We start from the raw sequence: 18,326 nt of genomic DNA on the forward strand, positions 1-18,326 counted from the left end.
CTATTTGTGGAAACCTTTATTGTCTACGTTAGTGGGTCCTCAATATATCAAAAGTTCAGTCCTACTGTCCAGCACTTAAGGAAGAAAGGTCTAATGTCACTGTATGTGGGTTGAAGTAGGTGCCAAAGGAAAAGCAGTTCCCACCACCTCCAAGGAGCAGGAGCTGCTGCTCTTCAGGAAGGAGGATGCTGGTATGATTGTGTAACATTAATGGCCATGGCACACATGTTGTATCAATTTGATACTCAGAGCTCAGTCCTGTAGTCAAATCAATAACAGTCACTCCAGGAACTGAGGAAGAATGAATCCAGACCCCTCCAACCAGTAGAAGCTTCCCATGGATCACATGAGCTGTGTGGGAATACCTTGGAGTAATGGGAGGCTGGATGACTATTGATTCCCAGAGGAATCCACAAGAGATTGGTTTTAGAAAGAGTACAGAGCTCAGTGGCTCCTCAGAAGCACCCAGACCTCCAGCAATAAGGGCTCCCCCTTGCCAGCTGCAGGCACTGTGTGAATGCTGGGATACTGACCCAAGCCATTGTCCCCACATGTAGGAAATGCCAGTCACTTAGTACAGGTTCTACCACACTTCGACCCCCATACACAAACAAATATTTCTGATTCTCATAGGACACTTCTGTTGTTGAATGCCGCCAACATGATAGCATGGAATCTTCTGGGCCGGCCTTTGTTACTGTTACATTTAGATCCTCAGTGCTATTATCCTCACTCTTAGAGACACCCAGTTGGAGAATCCCCAAGGCTGGAGTTACTGGGGACAGTCTCCCTCCCAGAACCAAAACCTCAGTATCTGAAAGTCTTGTCATGGTGTGATAAAGGCGCCCATCCCACTGGGCTCCAGTCCCACAACTGCATGTTTGGTTGCCTTTCCATTCAAAGTCACAATATCTTGAAAGCAAGTGAAACTTGCTCACTCGGCAATGCCGCCCCTCTTGCTCTCCAAATCCTCCTGCACTAAGAATGACGCTTGGGCTCAAAAGGACAGAGGCATGCCCGTATCTCTTAAGGTCTGGGCCCTTGCTGTCACTAGTGACTACACTGGCAGGGAAGACGCCTGATGGAGAAGCAGGATCTATTCGAGGAAACGCCTCTGAGGGTGGAAACACCAGAGTTTGGGAGAGAGTGGCTCCTCTAGAAGCGGCCAGAATGAAATAGTGGGCGCACTTCAAATGCCACTCCTCAAACTCATCAAAAGGTTCAAGATTCTCCACGCGCTGGCATTCTTCCGAGGAGAGAAAGCAGCGATAGAACTCATTCATGTCCACGGCACAGCAGGCAGTCCAGCCAGCCTGAAGGAAGCGGTGCTGCTGGGCCTCCACGTCAGGAAAGCGGTCTAGGCCATGCAGGGGAGAATTGAGCTGCTGAAAATGCTGCTGCATGACCTGGCCAAAGGCGTCATGCGGCCTCATCTGCTCATAGATCACGAAAAGGGCATCAGGAAAACGCCGGGCTGCCCAGGCGATGAGGGCCGCGGCATCATTCGGCTCAAGGTAGGTCAGCACGGCCTCCGCTAGAAGCAGAGTGGGTACGGCCGCGTTAAGGCCCGCGGCGGCCAGGGCCTCGTCCAATCGCGCGAGCTGCCTCAGGTCCAGGCCTAGGAGGCGGTAGTCCACACTCTCAAAGCAGAGCGCTGACGCGGGGTCCCTGCTCTGGAAAGGCCCGGTTAGGGCGCACAGTTCCGGCGTATCTAGAATCCTCTCCGCTTTGCGCCGGGCCACGTCCGGAAAATCTACTTCCCAGACAGCAGTCCCGGCCAGGCGGCCCGCAGTTTTCAGGCGAAAATACAGCGAATCTGAACCAGCTCCCAGCGACAAGATCTGGGCGCGAGGAACGCCTGGGGCCGCGCACGTCCGTTCCAGGAAGGCGCGCACGCAGTGCCCCACGGCGCGTGCGCGGACGTAGTAGCCGCGGTGGATGAGCGGCGCGCGGCGCGCGGTCCCCGGAACGAGCAACGCGGCAAAGGGGTCGTGCACGTACCCGCGCGCGGCCAGGGAACTCTTGCTGAGGGCGCTGCTGTCGTTAGTGCTTTGTACTGCCCCCGCCCGACGCTCGCGGCTCCGCGGGCCCATGGCGGAGAAGAGGGAGAGGAGCGGCGGTCCGTCACCGAGGTGAGCTCTCTTTCGTTCTGCAGTACCCACCTCGGGGATTTCTGTACGGAAAAAGCACCCCTCTTCCGTGACTCCCCTTCCGCGATGCGCGTCACTTCCGGAAAGAGGGCACCTCACCAATCAGAATTGAGGAGGGTGTAGCTTGTTTTAAAATTCGACTGTGATTGACTTTTTTTGGATTTTCTGGGACTGCATTTTCGTGGAAGACTGACCCCTGCGGCTTATTGTGCGCACGTGGACTGTGTCAGGGAAGGTCAGGTGGTCGCTTTCTTACAAGCCTTTCCGTCTGAAGGGAAAATTTAGCTAAGTCCTTATAGTTGGGTCAGCTGTTGACAGAAACCTTTAAAGGGTGATTGTGAGGACTGACAACCAGACCTCCTTGGACGGCAGGGACAGCATTGAGTAATCCGGTGGGGCAAAGTAGGGTTAGAACCACTGACTTTGGTTGGTGGGCAAGGAGAAGAAGGGGTCGTTCCTCAGATGCAAACCACTAGTACTTACTCATTTATTTAATGCTTTCATAGTTTGAAAAGAGATCCCATTTAAATCTGAAAACAAGTCATGGAGGCCAGGTGCAAAATGAAGAAACTTTTACAGAGGTTGTGATTCATCCAATAAATGTTTCCCCACAGATACATACTATTAATTCCCTTGTATTCCTGGCTCTGTACAGAGCTGACAATAAGTAAAACACTCAGCCTCTGTTTCTCAGTTATGAAATGACATTCCCCTCCACTTCGAAAAGTTTGTGATTCTAAGTTAGTGTTGAATATATCCACGGAGGAGGGAAATCACAGAAGAGAGGTGATTATTCCCTCTGATACAGTCTGAGTCTTGCTGGGGGGTTAAAATAACCAGTAAGTTTCTGAGTTGGGTGTTTGGAAGTCATCACCAGTAGGAAACTGCTTCCAGAGATATTTAGGAGATTTATAATTTATTGATTGGAATTTGATGACGAACTGCGGGGGCTGAGGTGGAGAAGGAAATCAGCATGACTCTATGGTTACCTTGAAGCAGCCTAACAGAATGATTAAGAGCAAGAGTTTTGTTTTGTTTTTAAGATTTTATTTATTTGACAGAGAGAGAGAGCGAGAGAGCACAAGCAGGGGTAGTGGCAGAGGAAGAGGGAGAAGCAGGCTCTCCACTGAGCAGGGAGCCCAACGCGGGGCTCGATCCCAGGACCCCAGGATCATTACCTGACCAAAGGCAGACGCTTAACGGACTGAGCCACCCAGGTGCCCCAAGAGCAAGAGTTTAGTAGTCCAGCCAATTTGGATTTGGGTACTGTACTCAGATGCTTGAGTCAGGATAAAGGTTTGATAACTGAAAAGTGTCTTTAGGTTTGGTGCTGAAGAGCTCTTAATGACTTCAGGGAGAGAAATTTCTGTGGAGCACTGAGGGCAGAATTCATGTTTCAGTGAATGGGAACTAACTAAATGGAGGCAGCCAGTCTAATTATGCCTCCGAGGAGCTTAGCTTAGAATGAGAGGAGAGACAGGGTAGTAAAGAGGAATATGAGTTACAAGAAAGGTTTTTGTTTGTTTGCTTTTTAGTGGAAACAATAATGTACATGCATGTTGGTTCCCTGAGAGAAATTAGCCAATGGAGAGAAAGGTTGGAGGAACAGAAAATTGAGAAGGTTAACTGGTGGAGTAATGACTTGAAATAACTAGGAGGGAATGGGATCTAGGGCACAAGTTAGTGTTGAGGATAGAAGAATGAATCCTTTTTCTCTGACTTATGAGAGAAGAAAGTGTACAGATAAAGGTAAGTTGAGGTGCAGGTGAGGACAGAGAAAAATAGAGGGAATTCTTGCCTGATGGCTTCTGTTACCTCTGTAACAGCTGGCAGCTGGGCTGTTAGTTCAGTGTGAGGTGATTGGGTCTAGTGGAGGTGTTTGGAATGGTCCCTGATGGGGATAGGAGAAGCACTCCCCTGAGATTGCTGGGCCTGGGATCTTCATGTCTAAAATGAGAGGAGTAAGTGCTGCTTTCTGAGGTGTCTCATAGTCGATTGAGGGCCAAAGAAGAAGAAAAACAAAAATCGTAGGACTTTAAAATATATATATCATGCTGTAGAAGTGAGTTTTTAATGATGAGTAAAATTTAGGTGATGATTTAGAAATACTATTTTTTTGATTAAGAACAGATCAAGAAAGGTGATTCAGGAAGAGAGAGAATGGAGCAAAGTTTGTGATTTGGGTACCATAGGATTGTTTTCTGATTACTTTTTAACCTGTTTATGTAAAATGAGAATAATAATATCTCAGTGCTTGCATCATGATAAGTGCTTAAGAGAGAATAACACTTGTCTTTATTATTCTGAATTCCCTTTTCTTTTTTGGGCATGAAAAAAGTTCTCTGAGAGACAGGAGACTTGGTTCTGGCCCTGCTCTGACTTGATGAAATATAGTACAAATGTAGAAACATCTTATCTCAATGTGTTGCCTTTTGGCTCCTCACTCCTACCGCAGCTTCTTCGAACCCATACCAAACCTAGCCCAGGAAGGTAGAATTTGGCAGGGCATGGTATTGTTGATGACAGTATGTTAGGCATGGATCAGTGAAACAACAGCTTTTTAAATGTGTAAAGATTGTGCTTTTTGGTGGATCTCAAATTTCCAGAGGTTAACATTGTAGCCAGTGGGTCAGTAAATTTACTCACAGTTAGTTAAAGGTCACTATGGAGGGTGGTTTGAATGTAGCACAAGATAATATCGGGATCCTAGAGTGGGACTGAAAATGTATTTAAAAAGCTAGCCGCTTGTCAGATTTATCATCAGTCCGCTATGAAAAATGCCTTAAGTACTTTTTTAGGCTGTCATTCTATTGTCTAAACATAAAAGTTCATCCGTCTCAACTCATAATAATAAAATTGTTTTGCAAGGTTTTTTTAAAAGATTTTATTCAAGTATTTGAGAGAGAGAGAGCACAAGCAAGGGTGGCAGGTGGAGGGAGAGGGAGAAGCAGACTCCCTGCTGAGCAGGGAGCCTGATGCAGGGCTCTATCCCAGGACCCTGGGATCGTGATGTGAGCCTAAGGCAGACGCTTAACAAACTGAGCCACTAGGGCACCCCTGTTTTGCAAGTTTTTAAAATTATTTAATTATTTTATAAATAATTATTTTAAACAGTTAATTTACTATTTATTTTTATTAAAATTAGTAAATCATATAAATTTTTTTATTATTTCACATTTTAACTTATTAAAGTTATTTCAGAAAGCAATCAAGTATTACATGCTTGTTGTAAAACCTTCAAATTGCAGGAAACTATGGTAAATAAAAGTAAAATTTTCTCCCCTGACGTTTGCCACTTCCAACCCATAATTATAAATAAATAAAACATGTTTTGTTCATAAATGCCATCTTTCTAAGCAATATATTTTGTTACTTTTTGGAAGTAACACTATATCATAGAAGTCTTTTCTTATAGATACTCAGTTGGATCGAGATATAATTAATTTAGCCAGTAGCCTACTGATGGATTTAGGTTGTTTCCAATTTTTTGCTATTATATATCATAAGAAATGTATTTGTGCATATTCTATAAGATATAGGATAAATTCTTAAAAGTAGAATTATTTGGTCAGGAATAATGTTTTGTGTTGTGTGTGTGTGTGTGTGCGCGCGCGCTAATAGATATTGCCAAATTGCTTTCTAAAAAGACCATACCAAATTCTGTTTCCACCAGAACTTTTACTCACACCTTCAGTATTGAGTATTTTTCTTTTGAGATCCACAATTTTTTCTGGATAATTTTATAAGTTAAGTCTTCCACATGAACTTTTATTTTTTTTTTAAAGATTTTATTTATTTACTTGACAGAGATAGTGACAGCCAGCGAGAGAGGGAACACAAGCAGGGGGAGTGGGAGAGGAAGAAGCAGGCTCATAGTGGAGGAGCCTGATGTGGGGCTCGATCCCACAACGCCGGGATCACGCCCTGAGCCGAAGGCAGACGCTTAACCACTATGCCACCCAGGCGCCCCTCCACATGAACTTTAAAAATCAATTTCTAAGAAATAACTTTGGGAATATTTTCATTAACATTTACTTTAAAAGTCAATTTATGGCAAATTGATTTTACCTATGGAAGATAACGTGTGTTTTTCCATCTTAATGCTATCTACTGTGTATTTTGGTAGGAATAGTAAGCATATTAGTTAAACAGCCTATCTTTTCCATTTGTTACTATTTATGAAGCATTTACTATAGCATAGTATTGAAATGCCACTTTTATTTTATACTGTGTTGGCCTTTCTGTGGATTTCTGTGGCTCTGTGTGGTCCTGTACAAACTTTTTTTTTTTAATTTTATTTATTTTTTTATTGAGAGAGAGAAAGTGTGCACACATGCATGAGCAGGGGAGAGGGGCAGAAGGGGAAGGGGAGGAAGAGAGAGACTCTTCAGCAGACTCTGCGCTGAGCCCAGAGCCCTATGTGGGGCCTGATCCCACAACCCTGAGATCATGACCAGAGCTGAAACCAAGAGTTGGACTCTCAATTGGCTGAGCCACTCAGGTGCCCCCAAACTGTTTTCTTTTTTGCCCATTTTAATAATGTGGCACTTATTTAACCCTCTCAGTATCAATTTATTGATTTGTAATTCGGCAAAACTGTTTATTTTGCAAAGTTATTGCAAGAATTAAAGATAATAGTAAAAGCACTTGCTACATATCTGGTAGGCTCTGAATGAAAACTGCTCTTCCTATCAACATCGTTGTCATTGATATGTGAGAACCCAGAGGGTCAGGGTGGCTATTCTGAAAAATCACTAAATTTCATTTGGAATTTTATCTTAATTTATAAGCCACCTTCAGAGGTGAAGGGAAGTTAGGATTTATTTATCACCTACAATGTGCTAGACACTGTCCTAGGTGTTAGGGAGGTAGAATTAGCCATAGTCCTTGTTCTTCTGAAGTTTATGGTCTAGTGGGGAAGAAAGACAAGTAAATCAGTGATTGGGATGGGGCACCTGAGTGGCTCAGTTGGTTAAGCATTAGACTCTTGATCTCAGCTCAGGTCTTGATCTCAGGGTCTTTTTTTTTTTTATATATAAAGATTTTATTTATTTGACAGAGAGGCAGTGAGAGAGGGAACACAAGCAGGGGGAGTGGGAGAGGGAGAAGCAGGCTCCCAGCAGAGGATCCCAATGTGGGACTCGATCCCAGAACGCTGGGATCATGACCTGAGCCGAAGGCAGACGCTTAACGACTGAGCCACCCAGGCGCCCCTGATCTCAGGGTCTTGATTTAAGCCTTGTGTTGCGCTCCGTGCTGGGCATGGAGCGTACTTTAAAAAAAAAAAAACCAAACAAACCAAAACAAAACAAAAAACAGTGACTGGGATACAGTGTGATAAAGTGCTAATTTAAAGGTAGTGACTGAATTATATGGGAGCATAGCAGAGGGAAATTTAAATTACTTTAGTAATCCTTAGAGCTACTCTGCATTTTTATCCCATTTTTACAAATAAGGAGACTGAAACCATTAGTTTAGTAACTAAGGCCATACAGCTACTAAATGACAGAACTGGTATAAGGATTAATGTGGGTCCATCTGATTCCACTGCCTCCGCCCTTCCTTTACATCTTCAAACAGCTCAAAAATGTCACTTTTTACCCAAAATAGGCTTTAAATTTCTACTTTCAGAAGTACTTTTACAGGGGCGCATGGGTGACTCAGTCGGTTAAGCATCTGCCTTCAGCTTGAGTCATGACTCCAAGGTCCTGGGATCCAGCCCCACAAAGCACTGCATGGGGCTCCCTGCTCAGCGGGAGCCTGCTTTTCCCTCTCCCTCTGCCCTTCCCACGGCCCCTGTTCATGTGCACACTCTCTCTCAAATAAATAAAATCTTTTTAAAAAAAGTAGTAGTTTTATAGAAAGGTCTAAGGTAAGGAATACACCTTACTAAATTTCAGATTTTCACCCACTTCTTACCAGTTTGAGGCCTTTTCTTATTTCTAGGTTAGATTGTTAATTGGCTTAAATAGCATTGAAGGGGCTTTTTGTCTTTTGAGGAATAAAGTGGCAAAATTTTGTTTCTTTGTTTTTATGTCAACATCTGAAGATGTTCACATTTGTTTAAATAGGGGAAGCTGAGCCCAGAGCTACATATATACAGATTATCTTATCAAAATGTATGGACATAAAGCAATCTGAAGGAAATTCAAGACCACAAAACTTACTGACTGAAGCACATTGTACTGTTCCTAACAAGAGTAAGACTATTTGGAGAAAGACCTTGTTATTCTGCGACATCACGATGGAAACAGAAGAACACCGACAGCCGTGGAAGACAGCCTTTTACTCAGAATTACCTAAAGTGGTGAGAATTCAACCACAGAATTTTGGAGTGGTTGCTAATTATAAGGATGTCTGTGTTTGTTTAGGTTTTTTTCCCACAAAGAAAAGTAAATTTTATAGGTAGAGTTTGTAAGTTTTGTAAACTTTAAAAGTTATGTAACTACATCCAGTAGGCAATTTACCTAGTGCAGGTTACAAACATCAGGTACCTGGCAGGATGCTGTGAATCTAGTGGATACTTGAGAAGTTTTTACTGATTGTATTCTCTTGTTTTAGGAACTTCATGCCCATCTGAATGGATCCATTAGTTCTAAAACCATGAAGAAACTGATAGCCAAGAAGCCAGATCTTAAAATCCATGATCAGATGACTGTGATTAACAAGGGAAAAAAAAGAACTTTAGAAGAGTGAGTTTGGGGAGGTTGTGGACATACTTCTTTTTCTCTCTATGACTGTTTTGAGATTGTAAATAGTCTGTAAGAATCCAGATTTTAGTAATTAAAGGAATTGGGGAGCCATCTGGTGTGAAGAGTATACCTTGACATATAGCATTTTTTTTCCACCTGTTAGACCGTTGACAGTATTTTTCATGATTTATGTTGTTTGTAAAGTTATACTGTATTAGAATATTCTTTAGACGCGAAAATGTAGGCTTATTGAATTTTCTCCCTGTTTGCTGCTATTAGCAGGGGGCGGGGGTGTGGCAAAGGAAAACTAGTATTTCCCCCTTAAAAGTAACATTTTGTTTTCAGTCATTTGATTATCCTTCCAGATCAGTGTAATTTTTGAAAAACCTATTCTATATAGTTTTTTATAATATATAACTAGTATTAGCCTAAAATATATTCATTGAATTTAGTGGGTTTGTCTTGAGTGACAAGTTTTTGATGACTAGAATATGTTCAAACTTTTCCTGTTGCAGATGTTTCCAGATGTTTCAGATTATTCATCAACTTACTAATAGCCCTGAAGATATTCTAATGGTGAGAAATGAAGAATTTTTAGAGTGGTTTAAAAATCATTAAGTAATTTATGCCTTTCTGGTATTGCACATCAAGAGTCAAATGAGGGGCACCTGGGTGGCACAGCGGTTAAGCGTCTGCCTTCGGCTCAGGGCGTGATCCCGGCGTTATGGGATCGAGCCCCACATCAGGCTCTTGCGCTGTGAGCCTGCTTCTTCCTCTCCCACTCCCCCTGCCTGTGTTCCCTCTCTCGCTGGCTGTCTCTATCTCTGTCAAATAAATAAATAAAATCTTTAAAAAAAAAAAAAAAAAAAAGAGTCAAATGAAAAATATTTTCCGCTTTTTTATGGCAGCTCTTTTCAAAACCAATGTAAGACATTTGCCAAGAGCTAATATCAAAAGACTACATTCATTGTAAAAGATCTGAGAAAAGAACCAAGATCAATGTATTCTGTTACACAGAGGATAAACTCTTGTCCTGTTTTCCATATATAACATATTATATTAAATATTTGACAGTAGATGGGCATTTCTTTGATAAGGCTTTATCTGCATTGCTTGAGATACTTTAACTGCCTGAGTGGACAGTGTAGAGAATGAAGTTCAAGAAGTACTTAGAGATTGAATGGTTAATCCCTAGTCCTTCCCTCTGGGGTTGAAGGACTAGAGGACACCCCTGTGTTCTCGTATCTGTTGCTCTGTGATACCAGACTCTGATATGGAAGACTGGCTTCTGTATCATCGTCTGACTAGGGTAACATTTTAAAATGTACTCTTTGTAGATGGAGAAAAACAGAATCCTATCGGTATTCTTAACCATTAGAAAAAAATGCAGAGTAAGAGGTACAGCCTTTGTTTCTCAAGAACTCACTTTTGACTGGTCAGGAAAGAATTTTCCTTCCTGGCTGAGACTGATCCTCATGATAAGTATAAATCAGTCACCTTTTGGAGAAGAGTTAACTCGAAAAGTTTAGTTCAGCAAAAGTTGCCCAAGTGCCCACAGTGTTCTAGGCACTCCGCTAAAGCCTGGAAGATAGATGGACATGGTCCTTGCCCCCTGAGGAATTTATAGTTAGGTTAGAGAGACAGACCCCTAAGCAGATAAAACCAACATGATAAGGTAAGCTGTGTGTTAGAGATACACACAGGGATTTATAAGAACCCAAAGGAGGATTGTCTAATTAGCCACTCAGCAGATACCACTGAATGCTGCTAGGATTGTCCCACTTTCTGTTGTTGATTGTAACAGAGCAAAACTGATGAAATCTTGGATTCTGAGAGCTTATCTAGGGCTACAATAATGCCATGCTCATTATTTTATTCATTTCAAAGTTGGTAAAAAGCTTTATTTAAATGAGGTAAGGGGCGTCTAGGTGGCTCAGCCAGTTAAGCGTCTGCCTTCCGACTCAGGTCATGATCCCAGGGTCCTGGGATTGAGACCTGCGTCAGCAGGAAGTCCGCTTCTCCCTTTCCCTCTGCCTCTCCCCACTACTTGTGCTTTCTCTTTTGCTCTCTCTCAAATAAATAAACTATTAAAAATAAAATGAGGTAAGGAGGGGCCCCTGGGTGCTCGGCTCAGGTCAAGATCTTAGGGTCATGAAATTGAACCCTGCCTTAGGCTCAGTGGGGAGTCCTCTGCTCCCTCTGCCCCTCCCCCAACTCTTGCACAATCACGCGCTTGTGCACACCCTTGCGCACACCTACGCACTCAGTCTCTCTCTTTCTCTCTCAAATAAATAAATCTTTTAAAAAATATAAAATGAGTTAAGGAATTACGATTCTGTGATTTGACTTAGTGGTACTAAAATGTGCAACTTTAGGTGGTTCAGAAGGATGACATTGAGAGTGATTATAATAACATTCACATATAATAAATGAACCCTGTGTGGAAGTTAGCCAAGAGATTGTTTGTTCATAAATGTGGGACCAAGAGTGTGTGGATCACTTAACAGTCTAGTTAAGATGACCTGGATGTAATCTCAAAGAGAAAGGATTGGAATGTGCTTGAGACAATTATATTAACTATTACATGTGCCAGACACTACATTCAAGACGACTTTCTGAGGCGGGTGTTTTTATTCCCTTTTTGCAGATGAAAAAGCCCCTGAGGCTTAAATTGATTACATGTAACTTGTTCCACGTCACTCACAGAGAGAGTAAGTGGCAGAATTGAGGGGCGCCTAGGTGGCTCAGTCGTTAAGCATCTGCCTTCGGCTCAGGGTGTGATCCCAGCGTTTTGGGATCGAGCCCCGCCTCAGGCTCCCCCGCTGAAAGCCTGCTTCTTCCTCTCCCACTTCCCCTGCTTGTGTTCTCTCTCTCTCTGTCAAATAAATAAAATCTAAAAAAAAAAAAAAAAAGTGGCAGAATTGACTATCTTTGGTTCCAGAGCCCATGCTCTTTCTCATTCAAGAGATGCAGTCTTACCATCCTTTGAATAAGCAGAAACTTAACTAATTGTGGCGAACTCTAACTGAAGAAGGAGCTCGAATAAGAGTTGTCCTCAGTACCCGTTGCAGCATGGAGCAGAAAGGGCTGAATCTGGCAGACACACACGTGGACCCCAAGGAAGTGTTATTGGACCTGTGTACGGATGATTCCACAGGCCTCACTGTGGCCTAGATAAATTTTCCCATTGCTCTCATTCCACACTTGCCGACAGCCTTCTGTTGTTCTATTGGGTTTCACTGGTAGCTCAAGAAACCAGGAAAGAGGGTGCCTTGGATAGTAGCTGTGGTCTCATCAGTCACGAGGACTGCCATTTCATACCCTCACTTCACCCTCCTTGTCATTGCATACATAACAGATAGGCTTCTGCATTAGCCACATGTGAGCTGGGGTAGAGGGAGTTGGCCTCTGTGTGTCTGCTCTGGAGCCAGTGACAAGATGCAGTTCCTCAGCCTGCATAGATGAGGCCCACACTCTGGTGGTAGCATTGGCACCAACATGGAATTTGGGGGGCAGCAGTGCCATGGGGTCCAGTGCCTGTGATGATGGTACAGAAGCTGCAGGGCCATGCCCGGTGGTGGAGGAAGCAGTGGTGTCTTGCTTGGTCCAAGAGTATCATCTGATTTTGAATGCTTTTGTCTTGTCCTGAGCTGTGTAGTCTCTGAGGCTGATTCTCCAGACCTCCTGGTGAATCTGAGTTTAGTATATTTATATTCTAATATTATAATAAATTCCTTTTTGGCTTTAATTAAACACGCGCACACACACACACACACACACACACACACACACACACACACACACAAACACAACCAGATGGAGCCCAGAGCTTGGATTACAATGAATCCACCAAAGTGTTAGGCACTGTCTACACAATCAGCCAGCCCTTGTTCCTTTGCCAGGACACTGCACTTGCCTGCACTTGTGCATGTAGTCAAAACAGGTTAAGATTAGGGTACCAACTACAAGGACTAGCTAGGGCTGGTTGTCACAGCATTTCCAACCTGGTCCTTCTAGATTTGGTATTCTTTCTGGATTGATGGCAGAGAAGGAAAACATGCCTTCATCCTTTTGATATCATTTACCCTGGTCATTTAGTCATTTTTGGATTGTTGAAATTTGTGCTAATTAGATACCATTTTACTCATATTTATCACCCATTTTCTTTGCCAAAGAGAGATTTTTCTAAGTACTCCTAGGGAAAATTTCACCCTGCCTGAAGAAACTCTTGAAGAATACAACTTACTCATAAATAACTTCAATAGGAACTTTAAGCCATGACTTTAAATGGTACGTCAGTAATGTCTAATTGTTTTAGCCACTTATTTCCATACGTACCTTCCTAGTACCACACTACACACTCATAAGTACTTTTAGTTTTGCCTCATTTCTCTGTTTTATCAGCTGCCATGAGCACTAGGAAATGGAGAAATGGCTAAAACGAAAAAAGAGAAATAAAAAGTGTGTGTGATGTGCAGATTTGGATTTAATGTGAGAATGAGGGTTGTGATGGGAACTCTTGGAAGTGTTACAGTCTTATCACAGTCTCCAGCGGGGGGGGGGGGGGTATGACAAAGCAGGTCACCTTAACCACATGAGAGACTTGCAACATTTTTTGCAAATCAAATTTCGTACGTGAAATAAAGCTGTAGCATTTGGCATTTTCGCTGGGACCCTTACACTAACTATCAATATTGTGTTGGTTGCCTTAACTATCAGGTCACAAAAGATGTTATTAAAGAATTTGCAGATGATGGCGTCAAGTACCTGGAACTACGGAGCACACCCAGAAGAGAGAATGCCACAGGTAAATGCACTTTTTTCCTCTATGCTTTGATGATTCGTGTGTTTATGAGAATATGAAACACTTTTACAGTGTTGTAGAGTCAGCAGTCCAAATCTTTTTTTTTGTTTTTTTGTTTGTTTTTTTAACAGTCCAGATCTTCTGATGTACATTATTAATGAGTTGTTGAGTTAAAAAATCAGGTCAAGGATTATCTGTTTAAGGGAAATTAAAAGGCCTGCAAAAATTTTGTTGGTTCTTGTGTATTTTTTTCACTCTGAGGAAAAATAATACTTGCTCCTTAGAGTTACGCTGTCTTAAACAGAGGCTATTTCTTGCTCCTTACATCAAGGGCACTTGTGAGACAGTGTCACTGAGTAGATGCTGAGTCATGTTTTATGACAATCACAGAAATGAAAGTTTTTCGGTCACTTCTCAGAGAAGTGGATCTTAGGCCAGGATCAAGCGGTGCGGTGGTAAAACCTCTCTGGATGGAGATGAATGGATCTGGATGTGGTCTAGAGAAATTTCCTGAAACCCTCTTTTCGTAAGGGCAGCATGGAGAGATATTATGTAGTGTCATTGGGCCCCTCTTAGTCCTTTGTCTGTGACCTGAAAAGGCCCTGCCAGTTCATCTTGCACCCTGACATGTGCAGCCCAGTCATTCAGGGGATAAACTTTTTAAAACTACATAAAGTAAGTGTTGAAATGGGACAAGCAGAAGATTCTTTTTTTTTTTTTTTAAGATTTTATTTATTTATTCGACAGAGATAGAGACAGCGAGCGAGAGAGGGAACACAAGCAGGGGGAGTGGGAGAGGAAGAAGCAGGCTCATAGCAGAGGAGCCTGATGTGGGGCTCGATCCCATAACACCAGGATCACGCCCTGAGCCGAAGGCAGACGCTTAACCGCTGTGCCACCCAGGCGCCCCCAAGCAGAAGATTCTTATCTCACATTTTTAAATTGTAGGATCAGATCCAAATTACACTGGTGAGGATAGTAAAAGGGAAGGAGAGAAGAAACCTGCCACTTATTAGAGCTACTTTGCTCTTTGAATGGAGATTCCAAGAGGGACGCTAACCTGATATGCAACAACAGGGGAAAGGTTAAATAAAGGTTAATGGAGTGTGAGGCAACCGTTAAAAATATTTGCAAAGATACTATAAAGACTTGGGTATAACACTCAATACAGGACTGTATTAAGTGACTGAACAGGATACATATGTACTTAGTAGCTTCTCATTTATTCAAAAAGATATGTATACTTAGAAAAACAGAGAGTGGTTATCTCTGAGTGGTGGGATTATAGGTTACTCATTTTTTTCTTTATAATTTTGTGTGTTATTGGAAATTTCCTGCCAAAAGTAAGCATTTTATTATTGGGTACGAGAATACTGTAGAGGAGGTTGTTCTGGAGACCCAAAACTGGAAGAACTGCTCTAGTGCCCTGGATGGAAACACTGAGCCTGGCCAGGATTGAAGAGGCAGGAACCCAAGAGGGGATTTTTTTTCTGGACCAGCAGGAAAACATTCTGCTAGTAAAGAGAAATGGTTTGTTTTTGTTTCTGTTTTTTTAGGGACAGGCATTAGAAAAGGGCTCTTCTTGTTTTGTTAGAACAGGCATTTTAGATTTTTATAGCAATTTGGGAGAATAGTTTTGTTTTTTAGTTTGTTTGTTTTTAACTAGGCTCCCCACTGAACACAGGGCTTGAACTCATGACCCTAAGATCAAGAGTTGCACGCTCTACCAGCTGAGCCAGCCAGGCGCCCCTGTGAGGGTAGTTTTATGTCTGTTGAATCTAAGAATAATTTTTAAATGGGCTTATATTTTATGTCTTTTTTTCCATTTCTGCTTTCTAGCACTTCATTTTTAAAAAAATTTATTAAAGCACTGTTAGCATTTATGAAAGTGTACCCATACGGCTATGTTTTACCTCATCTTTAATCATGCCCTTGTCACAGCATAAAGTGAAAATGTGATTGTTCATAGAAGGATGTTAATGTTGAAGGATGAAATGGTTGATGATCTCTTTACAAATACTTTCTTTATGTCCTTTCCAGGAATGACTAAAAAGACTTATGTGGAATCTGTACTTGAGGGTATAAAACAGTCCAAACAAGAAAACATAGACATTGATGTTAGGTAAGAAGCATTGTACCTTAGTGGTCACCATTGAAAAAGCTAGAATGTGAAAATGTTATTATTTTGATCATGCATGTAATAGATTTTTATAAATCAAACAGTAACTGATGTTTATCTTAGAAAAATGGAGTCAAGAAATTTATTGCTTAAAGTTGAGAATGCTGTTCTGAATTTATTCATGTGACGATAAAATTCTGAGTACTGTTGCTCTAGAGAAGTACGGCTTCCCATTGCTCTTCCCATTGTTGGCCCATTGTGGCCTATAAGGTCCCACATGATCTGGCTGCCTCTCTTACTTCAACAGACTTACGTGGACCACTTGTCATTATTACACACTGGTTTGCTCTCTGTTCCTCAAATAGGCCAAGACTTTCCCACCTCAGCACCTTTGTACTGTTAGTTTTGCTTAGAACACACTTCCCGCCATATCCTTGCATGGCTGGCTTTTCATTATTGAGTTCTCAATTTGGCTGTCACTTGCTCAGAGGGGCCTTCTTTGACCACCTTATCTAAAGTGTCCCCCCAAATCCTCTAGTAATCCTTTTTATTTCCTTTATGGCACTCTTCTTTAACAAGATCAGAAATTATGTTGTTTTATTTGTGCGTACATATCCTCTAGAGTGTAAATTCGTGAGGCCAGGAACCTTGTCCTTTGTTAGTACTTAGAACAGAGGTGACACATAATCAGGTCTCAATAAGTCCTTGGAGGAAGAAAGCTACCTGTATAGTTCCTGGCTATAAAATCTCTCCATATTAAGCTTAACTAGACCAATACCCACACCCCTCCCCCAAAAAAGCAGACAAAAGACAAAAAGAGAATTCGGAAATGAAGACCAACAAATGACCAATAAGTGTATAGGGAACTATTTAATCTCACTAATAAGATAATTTTATTTTCTTTAAAGATTTATTTGAGAGAGAAAGTGTGCAGTGGGTGGGGGAGGGTCAGAGGGAAAGGAAGAGAATCTCAAGCAGACTCCCCGCTGAGCATGGAGCCTGATGTGGGGCTTGATCTCACAACCCTGAGATCATGATCTGAGCCGAAATCAGGAGTTGGATGCTTGGGGCACCTGGGTGGCTCAGTCATTAAGTGTCTGCCTTCGGCCCAGGGCGTGATCCCAGGGTCCTGGGATCAAGCCCTGCATTGGGCTCCCTGCTCTGCTGGGAGCCTGCTTCTTCCTCTCCCACTCCCCCTGCTTGTGTTCCTTCTCTCTCTGTCAAATAAATAAATAAAATCTTAAAAAAAAAAAAAAGTTGGATGCTCAACTGACTGAGCCACCCAGCTACCCCAATCAGATAATTTTAAAAAGAAATATTACAATGCCATTTCAGTAGCCCCCCCAAAACAGGGTAATAACCACTGTTTGTGAACTTACACATTGCTAGTAAGTATGTGTAATAAATAAAACCTCTTTAAAAAGCAGTATGTATTAAGATGTATAAAAATGTTTCCTTCTGACCCAGCACTCCACTTCTAGAAATGTATCCTAAGGAAATAAATTGATTTTTTTGTAAGATTCTTTATTGTAGTGTTATTTATTTGTTTATTTATTTTAAAGATTTTATTTGAGAGAGAGAATGTGAGAGAGAGAGCATGAGCAAAAGGGAAAGACAGAGGGAGAAGCAGACTCCCTGCTGAGCAGGGAGCCCAGCACTGTGCTAGTCCCTGGACCTCGGAATCTTGACCCGAGCCCAAGGCAGATACTTAACTGACTGAGCCACCCGGGCGTCCCTATAGTGTTATTTATAACAAAAAGTGGAAAACATCCTAAAATATTTAGCAGAGGACAGTTACATTATGTTATGTTCATATGATTTATATTGTTTTCTAACATTATTTAATGGCAGGAGAAATCATTTAAAAAAAAAAGACTGCATTTACATATAGTTGATCCAAATTCTGTAAATAAATAAATGTTGGAGGAATTTCATTTGTGTGTAAAAAAATAGATAATAAATGCTAGAGGAAAATTATGCAATATTAACAGGGGTTCTCTGGGTATTAGATGCCTTGTAGAATTCCAGCTAACATGAAGAATAAATTTGTATCAGCTATTGGATACGTGTTTGAATTAGAATATTACCAGTTTTTTAACACTCAATGAAATAATGGATCTAAGTCTCCTGATGAGAGAACACACCACCACTTATGAAATACTCTTGCTAAAAAATTGAGTCTGATCAAGCCTCTAGACTAGATCCAATTTTCGATTTATAGGCAATATAAGAGACAGGAGAAACAGGTTAACAACAGGAATTCACTCAGCAAAACGCACATTGTAGGAAACTTTATAGAACTAAGAATGTGGTTTCTTTAAATTCAAGAAATAAATTCAAGAAAAGTGGTGAGGGTTTGTGGAGAAGGGGTAAGGTGGGGGGCATGGAGGGAGTGCCTCTAGATTAAAAGAGACTTGGGATGCATTGACCAACACAATGCGTGGACTTTAGCTGAATTCCGAATCAAACTAAAAAACAAATGTAAGAATTAAAAAAAAACGAAACATTTAAGAATTTGAACACTAACTAGATGTTTGGTGCTATCTAGGAATTTATGTCTT

At 41.8% G+C, this 18,326-nt stretch overlaps 2 protein-coding genes across 4 annotated transcripts in view; one reads left to right on the forward strand and one right to left on the reverse strand.

Moving 5' to 3' along the window:
- LCMT2 (leucine carboxyl methyltransferase 2) lies at nucleotides 1-2,093 on the reverse strand. Its single transcript, XM_008702173.2, is given in 2 exon segments — nucleotides 1-521; nucleotides 523-2,093. Coding segments are annotated over 2 exon segments (2,031 nt in total). The 3' UTR covers nucleotides 1-61.
- The window catches only part of ADAL (adenosine deaminase like), a 27,629-nt gene continuing 11,297 nt past the window's right edge, over nucleotides 1,995-18,326 (forward strand). For all 3 annotated transcript variants that reach the window (XM_008702178.2, XM_008702174.2, XM_008702176.2), the window contains exons 1-6: nucleotides 1,995-2,132; nucleotides 8,222-8,457; nucleotides 8,712-8,842; nucleotides 9,358-9,418; nucleotides 13,562-13,649; nucleotides 15,687-15,768. In XM_008702178.2, the coding sequence (XP_008700400.1) occupies nucleotides 8,272-8,457; nucleotides 8,712-8,842; nucleotides 9,358-9,418; nucleotides 13,562-13,649; nucleotides 15,687-15,768 (548 nt within the window). In that variant the 5' untranslated portion in view covers nucleotides 1,995-2,132; nucleotides 8,222-8,271. The remainder of the gene's footprint in view (nucleotides 2,133-8,221; nucleotides 8,458-8,711; nucleotides 8,843-9,357; nucleotides 9,419-13,561; nucleotides 13,650-15,686; nucleotides 15,769-18,326) is intronic.

The sequence above is a fragment of the Ursus maritimus genome, unplaced genomic scaffold (assembly GCF_017311325.1).
Source record: "Ursus maritimus isolate PB19 unplaced genomic scaffold, ASM1731132v1 scaffold_35, whole genome shotgun sequence".
Taxonomy (NCBI): domain Eukaryota; kingdom Metazoa; phylum Chordata; class Mammalia; order Carnivora; family Ursidae; genus Ursus; species Ursus maritimus.